This window comes from Arvicanthis niloticus, chromosome 9, assembly GCF_011762505.2.
Source record: "Arvicanthis niloticus isolate mArvNil1 chromosome 9, mArvNil1.pat.X, whole genome shotgun sequence".
Lineage (NCBI taxonomy): Eukaryota > Metazoa > Chordata > Mammalia > Rodentia > Muridae > Arvicanthis > Arvicanthis niloticus.
In genome coordinates, this window is record NC_047666.1 from 64425230 (window position 1) to 64438703 (window position 13474).

Here is a 13474-nt window from a genome sequence, read left to right on the forward strand (position 1 = left end):
GTTTTGTTCCTAGCACCCATGCTACATAACTCATGGTCACCTGTAATTTAAGCTTCAGGGGATTTAGCACTCTATTCTAGACTCCAGGGGCATCCACACCCATCTACACACATATGCACATGCTTACACACAGATACAAACACAGACACAGACACGCTTAATTTAAATTTTTAAAAATCATTTTAAGTTGGCTGAAAATACAGAAATGCACTGAGACATTTGATAAGCACTTCTGAAACAGAGAAATCATTTTACAGCTGGGGGTTACAGCTTAATTGATAGCCTGCTTGTTTACATTCATGAAGTCCCAAATGCAACCCCCAGCACCACATAAAACCAGGCTCGTTCAATCATTCCTGCAATACAAGTTCTGGGGAGACGGAGTTTGGGTATTCAGAAGATCAAGGTCACCCTCGACCACACAATGAATTTGAACATTTTGTCTTGCTGAAATGATCACTCAATGGTTATATAATATGGAGAGGTGGCCATTGAAAATCTGTTTACAAGCAATGTCGCGAACAGCCTTTGGAACAGCCTGCCACTCACTGCCTGCCCCTGGTAATTCAAACAAGCCACATAACTTCTCTGCAACTTGCCTTTTGCAACTGGCAAGTCGGAATGCTATCAATTAGAGGCCCATGGAGAGCTGAAGCAGGAGAATGGCCTGATACCACTGTCACCTCTGGATGAAAGCCATGGCCAGAAAGGGTGAGCAGGTGAAGGTGACCCTATCCCTCCCTGTCTCCACAGCCCTCATTTCACTGAACAGCCCCTCTCCTATATGCCCAGTACAGAATATGCCCTGTTCTGGTAGATGGGCCCTCCTCAGCCATGAGCTCTTTCCATGAATAGGTCTTGAGAGCCACTTGTAGGCCACCATCCATCACCTGCCCTCACGCCCTCCCCATCTTTCTTTACCCTTTGCCCTCTAAGGAAGCCAGTGCAGTGGGGCCAAGGGCTGCTGCCCAATTTGGGTCCTGGGTGGCCTCTGCCTCCCTCTTTCCTGGGCCCCCAGCCAGCTCCACCCTCCCGCAGAGATGCTCTCTGCTAACTTCATTCCTGCCTCATAGTTGGAATGACAGTGGCTCTCAGAATCCCTGGGGAGTGGAGAGGGTGGTGAGGGTCTGGGGAGGCAGCCAGGCCCAGGAGCAGGTTAATGTTACAGCCCTGGGTAAGTGAGCTGGGCCGGCTGACGTCAGGGTGGTGATGGGTGGAGGGCAGGGCCGGGTTACTGAACTATAGGTCAAATCAAAGAGAACCACCTTGGGACAGAGCCCTGCATGCAGGCTAGAGAACGTCCCCACGCCATGGTCCATACCGGCCACAGCTCAGCCTGGGTCCTTCTGCTCTCAATCCGAGCGCCTGAAGCAGGCTTTGGTTTCATGTCAGCAGCCTTCATCTGCCTTCCAAAAATAAGCCCCTGCCGCCATGCCGAGGGGAGAAAAACAAGAAGGGCGGTATTTTTAGGGCCATTAATTCTGACCACGTGCCTGAGAGGCAAGGTGGATGGCCCTGGGACAGAGGCTGTTCATCACTATGTCCCGGGGAGCAGGACGTGTTCAGGGCACGCTGCAGGCTCTCGTCTTCTTAGGCGTCCTAGTGGGCATGGTGGTGCCCTCACCTGCCGGCGCCCGCGCCAACGGCACACTACTGGACTCCAGAGGCTGGGGCACCCTCTTGTCCAGGTCTCGAGCTGGGCTGGCTGGAGAGATTTCGGGTGTGAACTGGGAAAGTGGCTATTTGGTGGGCATTAAGCGACAGCGGAGACTCTACTGCAACGTGGGCATTGGCTTCCACCTCCAGGTGCCTCCTGACGGCCGGATCAGTGGAACGCACGAGGAGAACCCCTACAGTGAGTGTCACTAGCAGACAAGCTGGGGTGCTTGGTGGCTTGGGCGCAAGCAGGGTCAAAAGATGAAGGGGGCTCGTGTTGGTGGGTGGGGCTGCACTCTAAAGGGAAGATGTGCTGGGTAACTTTTAGATGGCTTGATCCCACCCTGCCCTGCCCAGAGAGAGGTGCAGGTTCAGTAAGACCAGACCTATGCATCTTGGTGTCCTTAGCCATCATCCCAGGTAACTCCATCAATGGTCCTAATTATTCCAGTATTAGTGGTCCAGCGCTGGTCTTCCTGAGAAACTCTAACTACTCTGGTAGGGGAGATGTTATGATATTCCATCCTGTTTAAAGCCATGAGTTGTTATTCAGCTGTCCTTTTTGACAGGGAAAGGCAAGTAGTCTGAAAAAACGCCCCATCTGAAGCATCTCCTTGGCATCATGCTTCAGGTGCCTGTATAGACAGTCTTCTGGCCAAAGCAGGATAAGGGCTGTAGGGTCCCAGACAAGCCATCGGCTCAGGGTAGCTGCAGTGTTTGGGAGCTGAGTTGAAGGATGTAGAACAGATTTTAAATAATCAAAATTGATTGATTGATTGAGTGTGTGTGTGTGTGTGTGTGTGTGTGTGTGTTGCTGAGAATTAAACCCAGGGACCCAGGGCATGCCATGCAAGTACTCTACCACTGAGCTACATCTCCAACAACCCCCATCCTGCAGTCTTCCGATGACAGATTCACCAAAAGCCCGGATTCAAAGCTAATCTTAAATAGATATTTGAGTGTCTGCTGTGATCTCCAATTCCAGTGTAAAACTTTTTCATTAAAAATTGAATGTGCTACCATGATGTGACCAGATGCAGCTAGTGTAGTAAAGGGATGTCATAGGATTGTAACATCACGTCAAGGACAGACGTGATGGAGAGGTGGAGCCTCTGGAGAAGGGGGACAGCGGGATGCCTCTGAAGGACTTTAGTTTACAGGACTCTAGTTGACATGAGCATGAGAGCGTGTCCTCTGTTTCTTTGTCAGGCCTGCTGGAAATCTCCACAGTAGAGCGGGGTGTGGTAAGCCTCTTCGGTGTGAAAAGTGCTCTCTTCATTGGCATGAACAGTAAAGGAAGACTTTACACAACGGTGAGTTCCAAGGGAGAGGGAAAGCTCCCAGGTTCTCATTGTGTTCACACCATTGAGAACAACAAATATACAACACTGAGAGTTGGGGGTTTGGGGGGGGGATTTAAAAGGCCTGTGTACGGAGCTTTTGCTGGCAAGGTGCCTTGCAGCACTTTTTTTCATGGTGAAAACACTCCCTCTGTTTCACAAGCCTGCAGTTTTTCCAACCCCACGACAAAGACCCTTGCCCTTAAAGACACCATAGTTCAGAAAGCTGTTGGGTAGGGAAGCCTATATTCTGACACAAAGTTGTCATTCAAACTCATAGTCAGGTCTGAGTCGCTGAACTGGAGAGGCCCAGAAAGGCAGGCTTGTGGGTCATCCCCTCCAGGAGACACTCCACCAGAGTGGTACAGGAAGTCTGTAGAAGGAGGCTATCTCTCCTCTTCGCTAGTGATGAGAGACTTTAGCCTGAGCTCACGACCTCTGGTCTCTGATCTCATAGTCTTTGGTAGTATCTTCCTTTGTCATACCTCCCCAGCAGGCACTGGGCCCCGCCTCTCTCTGCACCATAGATCACTGTGGGAGGACCCATGCTAAGAGGCAAGTTCTCCGGTGTAAGGACAAGCATTAACTGTGTTCACCAAGGCCTCTGCTTTCTCTGACCCACTCACTCCCAGGGCTCTCAGCTTGCAACTTGGCCTATTTCAAGATGTGTTAAAGAAAAACATTCTATGAAATTGATAAAACCAAGAAGTCCTTAGACGTAAGGAAGCTGGATCTAGTAAGTGGTCCAGTGCTTACCTCATATGTGTGTGCGCTCAGGGGAGTTCGTCCCCTAGTACCCAAAAATGAGAGGGCAAGGGCTGAATAACAGGAAGGAGCCTTGATGTGCTAGAAGGGAGTGTAGAGGCTGATCCTCCCGTCCCTTGGGGAGACCAGATAGGGGATAGAAAGGGACCACCAGCCCTAGGACAAGTGCTAGATTCCCCAGGGAAATCTCCCAGCAAAGGAGGTCTGGAAAAGACTAAAGTGAGCTAGTCAGACAGTGTCTGCTTCCCAGCCTTTTGAGCAAGTGTCTCAAAGTTGGCCTGTGGTGTGGGCTAAAACTATTGCTTCTCCAGCACAGTTCTGTGGGCACTCCTGTGCACCCATCACGTTGTAATCTGCTAAATGCAAGGATTTCCAGGACCCGCTTCAGAGGCTCAGAGGGCTGGGATGAAGACTGTGAAGACTGTCAATCTGTCCAGCTCAAAGCTCAGTTTTTTTTGTTTTTGTTTTTGTTTTTTGTTTGTTTTGTTTTGTTTTTTTAAAGGTTCTGAGGTGTTTTTTGAGGCTCAGGTAGGTGTAGGTGCTATCAGGCTCCATGGCCTATGGAGAGGAAGAAATTTCACAGTTATGCCAAGTGTTAATCCATCCTCCAGAACAGCAGAAGACAGGGTCTAGACATGGAATTCTCAGATGCCACTTGTACCAGTCTCTGAGAAAGTTGGCAGGGCAGAAAGCAGCCTGAGACCCCAAGAGGCTTTGGTGAAATTGGCTGCTCGGTCCTTCTGTGAGGCGGGTCCTCCAAAAGGCTTCTTATCACCAGCCCCCATGGTACCCAGAATCCCACCGACAGGGAGATCTGGGACAGCTGCCTCTAGGATTCTGCATGGGCATCTGCCAGAAACCCAAACCATATCAACACTTACTTCCGCCACCTTAATTAACATATTTTTTCTCAACTAGAAAAGAATTCATTTGTGGCAAAGGAGAGGGGTCACAAACATCGATTGGATAAACACATCTACTTTCCACTTGGAATCTCTGGTTCTGTGAGAGGCTGAGGACTGGAAACATTTTGGCTATCAGAGAAAATGCTCCCAAGGGGTAGACCCTCTCACTGTAGCAAATGTCTCTGAGGCGTGGGACACCCAGACTCACCAGGCAAATGGTTCTAAAGGGACCTGGTGTAAGCACTAAACAGCAGTTGCTGGGGAGAAGGGGGACTGCTCTGAGAGAAGACCCTCTGGTTTCCATATCCAGTAGCCTGGGAGATAGAGATTCTCCTCCCTAGACCCCAGGGCCAGAGAGTTGGCTAAGGTTGGACAGCAGTGCCTCAGCCAGGGCACCTGAAGCTTTGTGTGCGGCTGGGGAACCAGATGCTTCTGAACAGTCCCTCCCCATCCTCCACCCCTCCAGCAGTTACCACAGTCTAAAAAAACAATTGCCAACTGATCCCAGGAGCCAGGAAGACTCCTGCTGGGTGGTGATTTCATTCACACTATTTCCCTTTAAGCCCCCCTGAGCTGCCTCCTCCCTGGTAGATCAGCTGCTGTAACCTCTAAATGGCATTTCTCATGGGGGTGGGGAGGGGGCTGGTAAGGAGGAAAAGGCAGCCCTCCTGTCGTGGGAGACCAGAGGTAAGGAAAGGGCACCTAGCAGTGGTCTTCCTTCTTACAGACAAAAGGGTGTGGAATCTAAGGGCAGTTTCAGGCTCTCTCTGCAGACGACAAGGGCAGCCCTCCTGTACTGAGCTGGTAGAGATTATCTGAGATCCTGCAGAGTGGTCATAAGTTATAAGCGCTGCCCTGCAGAATCTGGAGAAGCATTTGGTCTTTAGCCCCCCTTTGCAGGCCGAGACACGGGGTGTCTACAGTCTCTGGCTCTGTTCCTTTGCCTGGTTGCGGCTATGTGCATCTCTACGTTCTGCAGATAATGCCCAGAAAGCCCGCGGGGAAAGTGTATTTGGCCGGAAAGACTGGGACCAGGGTTCCCATTGCTGCCTAGTCCTGCTCTCTAGCTGACCAACTTGCTTTAGGCAGTCACTGGTGCTTCTCTCGGCCTGGATCTTTGCCACCTTGGATGGAGAATGGAACAGAATGAGGAAATCCAACATTCTCGCTTCCCTTAAAATCCAGAAAGCCATCACGGAGCCCCTCCTGATGGTGGTTCTGTAGCCATTCACTGATTGAGAAGAATACACGTTGCACTTTGGAGGGTTTTTATACCGTGTTTACATACTTCTAATCAATAGGAATACAGTGCCATGCAAAACACCAGGCCCACTTCACTCCCTTACCCCACCCTGTCCTCTCTCCTTTGACTGGGAGTAATAGGAACACGTGGCCAGAGCACAGACAGGATGAAGATTGTTACAGAGATGGCTTAGCTCCACATTTGAACAAGAGGATGGGTGTAATAGCTGCTCCCCCTCCCCAACTTTTGGGACCATTTCTACCAAAAGCATTTCCCCCTAAACACCCAGGGGTGCCCTATTTTCCACAGTGCTTTTGCACTGAGGGAGTTGAAAGGCTATTTGTTTTCAATTGGATTTGGTGGAATTCAAGACATTGTCACGCTGGCGCTTGAGAGTGGCAGGCTCGGGAAATGTGATCTGGTGGAATTATTTTCATTTCTTCAAGTAATAATATACGGTAGCCGGTTTTATTAACACGGTGTTCGCTTGATCCAGAGTTCCTAAGCCATGAGAACTCAAAGCCCAGAGGTGTGTTGGAGGCAACAGAGAGGCTGGGTCCCAAGCACTACCCAGTCCTGTGGAAAATGCTATCAGTTACAAGCCTGGGGAGGACGAATCAGTGCGTTCAGGGAACTAGACTGTGACGTCTTGTCATAACCGCTACCCCGGGTCCCCAAACCACCTGAATGTGATGTATGGTCGGGGACTGAGTAGGTAGGGGGCGGGCCAGGCAGGGGCGGGTTAGGCAGGGGGCGGGGCATGTAGGAGGCGCCTATAGACTAGGAACCCTCTGTTTCCATTTCCTGTTTGTAGGGCGTTCTGGAAAGGCGGGGGGGGGGGGGGGGGGGGGGGGAAGGGAGGGGGAAGGAGATAAACTGGAGAGAGAAAGGACAGAAAGGAAATGAAAGCAGTCAACTTAAAAAAAAAAAAGCAGGGGGATTAGGACAGATTTGAATAATCAAATATGCTGAGCAGGGCTGGGGTGTGGTTGGGAGCTGATCTAGGGCGCAAAGCTCTGAGTCCCATTCCCAACACTGCCCTTGCCAAAATGTCAGGACAAAGTGGATTGTAGCCTCTCTTGATAACTTCAAGGACTTGGTTCCGTTAACCCATGAACTACTGGAACCCCAAATCTCTAGATGCTGAAGTGCCTCATTAAAAAAAAAAAAGGATCTAACATCTTCATATGACCTCCGTGCATCCTCTTAGATATCTGAGCTCACCATTTGATTACTTTTAATATATAATGCAAAGGCTACATAAATAGTGTACTACCTTTTTTTTTTTTTTTAAGGAAACTATTTAGGAATTTAAAAAAAGTCTGTACATGTTCAAGGCAGATGCAGTCTCTTTTCAAATATTTTTTTTTTGGTCCATGGTTGGTTGACTTTAGGGGTACAAAACTCTCAGAAACGCGTGGCAATCTGTATATGCACCCACAAAGATGCGAGTGTTTTTTAAAACACTGCTTCTTAGCCCATCTTATTCTAGACAATCAGATGTGGGCGATGCCCATGGTTCTCAACCCCAGGGCTCACTCCTCCCCCTTCCTCTTTCTCTGTTCCACTCTGCTCTCCAACCTATGGCTTGCTTTCCTCTCACCCTCAACAACACACCAAAGCCTCTCCCTAACCACCATCCAGATCCGATGTTAATTCTCCTGGAAACTGGCAAGGCAAGTTCCTCTCCAGGGACAGGGACATACAAAGTTAGAACAGAGGGAAAGCAGGTAGGTGTGTGTTTGGGGGGGGGGGTGCAGCCTCATGGGTAGAGACCACTGGTCTAATAAGTCTCCTCCCCCTACTTCCTGGCTCATTTTGGATCCAGAACTCCTCTACGATTTTAAACAAATCGCTTATGTGGGTAGATAACACATGAAAAAGATTTAAGAAGGAGGAAACAAAGGCAAAAGATTCCCACAGGACTTAAATCTCCTCCTACCATTGTCTTGGTGCCTATGGGTTCCTCCTGAGAGGCGACGACGACCGTGTGACCAGTTGCTTGTGGACCATTCCGGGAATAACCTATACACGAATAAGTGTATGTTCAGGTAGCTTTAAAAAGTCACACTTCAGAGGTTCAGGGTGTTTTTTAAATTTATGTGAGTGAGTGTTTTGCCTGCATATATGTGTGTGCACTACCTGTTTACCTGACGCCCTTGGAGACCAGATGACGATGTTGTGAGCTGCCATGTGGGTTCTGGGAATCAAACCCTGATCCTCTACAAGACATGGGTTCAAACTGAGCATCTCCACTTGGTAATATGTCTCTGACACAGTCCAGTGTCAATGTGCCAAAGGTTTTCTTTTCATGGCTTATAGCACCCCATAGTATAGCTTGGTCACAGCTGAGACAAGTACTCCCCTTTTGATAGAGACTGACTGGGATTCTTGCTATTTAAAAAGTGTTGTACATATGTGGGAATATAACATCAAAATCTGTTCCTAAGAGAATTGCTGATCATCTGTTATCTTCTTTTTTTTTTTTTTTTTTTTTTTTTTTTTGTTTTTTGTTTTTTGTTTTTTGTTTTTTGTTTTTTGTTTTTTGTTTTTTTTGTTTTTTGAGACAGGGTTTCTCTGTGTAGCCCTGGCTGTCCTGGAACTCACTCTGTAGACCAGGCTGGCCTCGAACTCAGAAATCCACCTGCCTCTGCCTCCCAAGTGCTGGGATTAAAGGCGTGTGCCACCACTGCCCGGCCTGTTATCTTCATTTTTAAAAAGAATTCTAGTAGACACTGTGAATTGCTCTATATAGAAGTAGCAACACTATACACTAAGGAACATTGAGAATCCTCTGTCTTTGGACCCTTCCCCCTTATAGTAGTAAATATCTTTCTCAATCTGACCATTGGCCCCCTGGAATCCTTGTCCCAGACAGGGCTTGGAGTCTACTGGGAAAGAAACATGTCCATAGGTTTCAGATGCTCTTAGAGGTATCTGCCCCAAGGGCTCTAACCTATGGGCTCTCTACCACCCCATAAAAGCAATATAAAGGGACACCTGTGTGACCCTATTGCTGGTGAGCCTAGGAGCTCAGACTTCTTTCAGAAATCAAAGGACAAAGCCTGTGGTACCAGGGAGAAGCCATTGAGCTGAGGTTGCTGGTGTTTGTGTGTGTGTGTGTGTGTGTGTGTGTGTGTGTGTGTGTGTGTGTGTGTGTATACACATATATATATACATATCTATGTCTACATAAAAGCCAAAGAGGGACAAGGCAACTTCCTCTATAGCTCTCTGTCTAATTCCCTTGGGAACCAGGTTCTTCTTTATAAAAATGACTCTTATCTCAGATCCCATGGCCCGAGAATGGTCTGGGATATAAAGTTCCATTCACTTTCTGGATTCAAAGCTCCCCCCACCCCTTTTTAAAGGGCTGCAGGTTTTGAGCTGAGAAATTATAGGTGGAAAGGGACAATACGGGAAAGGACTTCTCAAGATCTTATTTTTTCCCCTGCCCCTCCACTCACTACCCCCAAAACTCTCTGGCACCCACACAGTTTTTGTGAAGGGGAACTGAGGCCCTGAGAGAGTAGGAGACTATCCATGTTACCATATAGGGAAGTACAAAAACCACTGAGTGGAGCCAGGGGCCTGTCCCACTCTGCCAGGCCAGCTCTCACTATAGGCTGGCAATAGCTCGGTGCCACCCACCCTGACCCCTCTCCTGGAGAGAACACATTTTCACTTGAAAAGTAGAAAAGTCCCCAAGTCTCTACCTGGGAAGGCTTGAGGTCTGCTCTGACCTCCCCACTGGACCGAAGCATCATCCCTCTATGTCCATGGCCTTGGATTCCTGCTGGTGTAAGAGGGCATGTGAGGAGGAACTGTGGGGGCTCTGAAGTGTCTTCCATCCTAACCTCTCACATTTCTCCTTCCCTGCAGCATATACCCCAGTGGCAATGTTCCTGCAAAGGGGAGGGGGAGGACATGGCAAAAGGGCCTCCTCTGAATGGCTCAGCTGGTGTTTTGGCACTTTGTTTTTTAAATTGTTTTATTTATTTGCATTCCATATATTGCCCCTTTCCTGGTCCCCCCTCCCAGTGTTCTTCACCCCATCCAGCCTTCTTTTTGCCTCCAAGAGGGTGCTCCCCCTTCCCTACCCCCCACGGGTTGGCACTTCTTAATTGTCACCGGGCCTCTGCTGTCTGTTCATCTTCACAGCCCAGCTTCCACGACGAATGCAAGTTCAGAGAAACCCTCCTTCCAAACAATTACAACGCCTACGAGTCAGACCTGTACAGAGGGACCTACATTGCACTGAGCAAATATGGACGGGTAAAGCGGGGCAGCAAGGTGTCCCCAATCATGACTGTCACTCACTTCCTCCCCAGGATATAAGGACCCATGGATGAAGGCTCTCAGGGTGACAGCTGCGTCTTTTCTGTTGGGATTTTACATTAAGAGAACACTTCTGCCCCTATCCTGTGACTTCTGAGTCTGGCTTATCTCGTGCCCAAAGAGATGAGCTGGCTCCCTTGGCCACCGGACTGCATGGCGTGTAAGCCACATGTGGCTGAGGGTTTGCAGTACACGTCTCAGGATGGCAGTGGATCATGTGCTTCGACCTCACCGGAGGAGAGACAATACAGATGATTCTTGCAGCATGTGGCCCTATGCATAAGAAAATGCTAAGATGGGAGTATGCGTGTGTCCGTGCATATCATACATCTTCGAGTAGATTCTCAGAGCAAAGGCATTTTAGAATACCGAGTTCCTTTCTTCCAACATTGTCATCGCAGCAATCTGCCTGTTAGAGCATCACTTGTCAAGTCAGCAGGACTGAGCTGCATCCCGTTCTGCCTTCTTCCGATCAGCTATCCATCCACTTGTCTGAGTAACAGTGAGCAGCTATCTTTTATGTGCTGGAAGGAAGGTAGGGGTATAAAATAGAATTGTAAACTAGAAAAAAAAATGGGTAACCTGGCACCCTGGGTTCCATGCCTGTTGGGACTCTGGGGACGTTACGATGCATTGTTGGTGATAACTAGGAGAGAAGGGGACAGAATAGGTAGAAAGTATTAGAACAGGATGTGATCACTGGGGAGATCTCTGGAGGCAGAGGGACTGGACGTTCTGTAGAGAACCATTCTGCCTGAAGGGCTTCAAGCTGTGTGGGGCTCCAAGAATGGGCCAGCACCAGGCTGCCTGCCCATAACGTTTCCTCGCTTTGAACCAGGTCTTATTTTAACCTCAGATGACAAGGATCCTAATAATGGCAACCTCCCTGGCAAGGAAGGGCAGTGTGCAAATTAGGGCATGAAGGAAGTCCAGAGGCTTTGGACTCGCCGGGGTGATCCCTCTCCAACTATGTCCAGGACACTCGCCCAAGTTCTCACCCGATACTTCCTTCTCACTCGGCCTAAGCTTACATACACAATGCCGCCTGGATGCAGAAGAATTGGGTGCTGTGACCTCTAGCCCCTCTTCCTCACTACAGTAAGAGAGGTGTGATAATCCCAGGAACGGACAGCCAAGCCGAAGTGGCTCCTTGCTCCACAATGCCTTCTTGCCTCTTGTCCTTTGAGAGTATTTTAAACCGTGGTTCCCTGGGAGACTATAACTGTGGTCTGCCCAGAGCCTGCAGATTCCTGAACTGTTGGAATGTTCCTAAATCTGACACCAGAGAGAGCCGTATCAGTGCACAAATATTTTCAGCACATGTTACAAAATGACCTGACACCCTCTGCTACCCTTGGGAGCCCTGACCTGCAAGACAATCCCCTCATCTGTTGCAAATGCCTCCTCCGTCTTCAACATACCTCTCTATTCGTAGATGCACCCCTCTATAGACAGATCTGGACTCAGGGATTCTGAGCCGCAGATGGGTGGGGGTTGGCGATGCAAGAGACAGACACCATTCTGGCTTCCTCCTTTGCCCAGAAAGTATCAGAGTGGACACGTGATAAGAGGAGAAAAAGGCCAGAGCTAGATCTCGATAAGAGGTAACAGACAGTAGGCGTTCAGCCATGTGGGCATCCACAAGCTTTGGATGGGAACTCAGAAGAACCGAGTCTTGGATCAGGTATAAAGGGGAGAAAATATTGATCCATATTAACTTCTTGGATAATGAAATTCAAGTCATCTGGGAAGGAAGAAGCCATACTCTTTTAAAGGCATCTTTGCCAGTTATCATCATCAATGATATTACAAGGCTTGTCAGAAATGGGGTCACTTGGAATTTCATGCACAGTCATTCCTGATGTAACTGTATGGACAGGACAGCTGGGGCTGGGAACTGCTATCCGGATAGGAGGAAGTGTTTTAGGCCTCAAGAAAGTCAACCACCAGCCTCCTTTCCTCTTTCCCTTCCTTCCTCCCTCCCTCCCTCCCTCCCTTCTTTTCTAGATCTTTATGTGTACACGCCTTGAACCAATGAAATCTGGAGAGACTGAAAGACCCTGGGCTGCTAGATCTCTCTGTCTCTGTTGGAGCTCATGAACCTGCTCAAACCCTGACAAGGTTTCGTCAACTATTTACTCCTACCTCTCATGCTCCGGGTAAGAAAGAGAAGCTACAGAACCCTTGGATGGGGCAGGCCTGGTGTTCACCTGCCTGGTAGCAACAGCAGCATGGCATTTCTAATGACTGACAATGGTTGTGAGAAGCAGGGGGCTTCTAGCTGGCCCCAAGATTTTGCTGTACTGGTTCAATGCATGGTTCATACTTCCGACTTATTATTTCCTGTGAAGAAATTCTTTGAAGAGGTTTCTCTTTGACCTGAAGTGACTTAGGCTTTGTACAAGTCAAACCCAACCGACAGACAAGTTAAGGAATGGGATAAGAACAGAAAAAAAAAAAAAAATCAATGAGAGATGCTGCTGATTCCTTCTGTCCCGCTACTGTGCACAGGGGTGGAGTGTTACTTCCTAACTGGTCACCTGCACTCCTTGAAGCAGTTGTTTGTAATACCCTCACTGGTGTGTGTTCTAGAAACCCGTTGGGGCGAGGCTGGAGATGTCTCAGTGGTCAAGAGCACCTGATGCTCTTCCAGAGGACCTGGATTCAGTTCCTAGTAGCCACAAGATGGCCACAACCATCTGTAACTTCCTAATGTCTACCAGTCTCTCTCTGCCTACACATGTGCATAGACACATAGGCAAACACTTCATTCTTCCACCACCTCATGACACCTCTGTGCTTCCTCCTTTTGATACACTTTTGATGAAGCAATCTGATCATTAATATCCCATCGTTACCCTTCGTAGACTGCTGCATCCCACAGTCCTCCCACAAACTTATCCTCACACATTGCTCCTAGCTCTTACTCACAGCCAGACTATGGTTTAAGAAGAACAGGGTTTTTTCTTGTCATCTGAAGCAGAGCACAACCTGTCTTCCTTTTAGAAATGTACCTCTAGATAAACAGCCGAGACCCAAAGTCTAATCTTGTTCCTAGCTTGTGAAGTTTGACATTCTTCCTGTATGGCTTCACGCTCCATTTCTTGCCCCAAGACCCCAGGTTTTTCAGGTTCTCAGTCTGTGTGAGTTTTGAGGAAGGAAGGACATGGAAGAGTCCATGACACCCATTGCCCTGGTCATTGGTGCTGTGGTCACTTGGGCAAACA

The 13474-nt window shown here is 48.7% G+C and overlaps 1 protein-coding gene across 1 annotated transcript; it reads left to right on the forward strand.

Moving 5' to 3' along the window:
* Nucleotides 1-1509: 1509 nt before the first annotated feature.
* On the forward strand, nucleotides 1510-12136 carry Fgf6 (fibroblast growth factor 6). The gene is made up of 3 exons (XM_034512380.2): nucleotides 1510-1855; nucleotides 2866-2969; nucleotides 10071-12136. The coding sequence occupies exons 1-3, from the start codon at nucleotides 1510-1512 to the stop codon at nucleotides 10245-10247; spliced, it is 627 nt and encodes a 208-aa protein (XP_034368271.1). The 3' UTR covers nucleotides 10248-12136.
* Nucleotides 12137-13474: the final 1338 nt, after the last annotated feature.

Bases quoted from the DNA above. Each gene is read 5' to 3' on its own strand.
- Fgf6 (XM_034512380.2), top strand. From the start codon at position 1,510: ATGGCCCTGGGACAGAGGCTGTTCATCACTATGTCCCGGGGAGCAGGA. The intron at 1,856-2,865 runs GTGAGTGTCACT...TTTCTTTGTCAG, and splicing joins GCACGAGGAGAACCCCTACA to GCCTGCTGGAAATCTCCACA. The intron at 2,970-10,070 runs GTGAGTTCCAAG...TCATCTTCACAG, and splicing joins AAGGAAGACTTTACACAACG to CCCAGCTTCCACGACGAATG.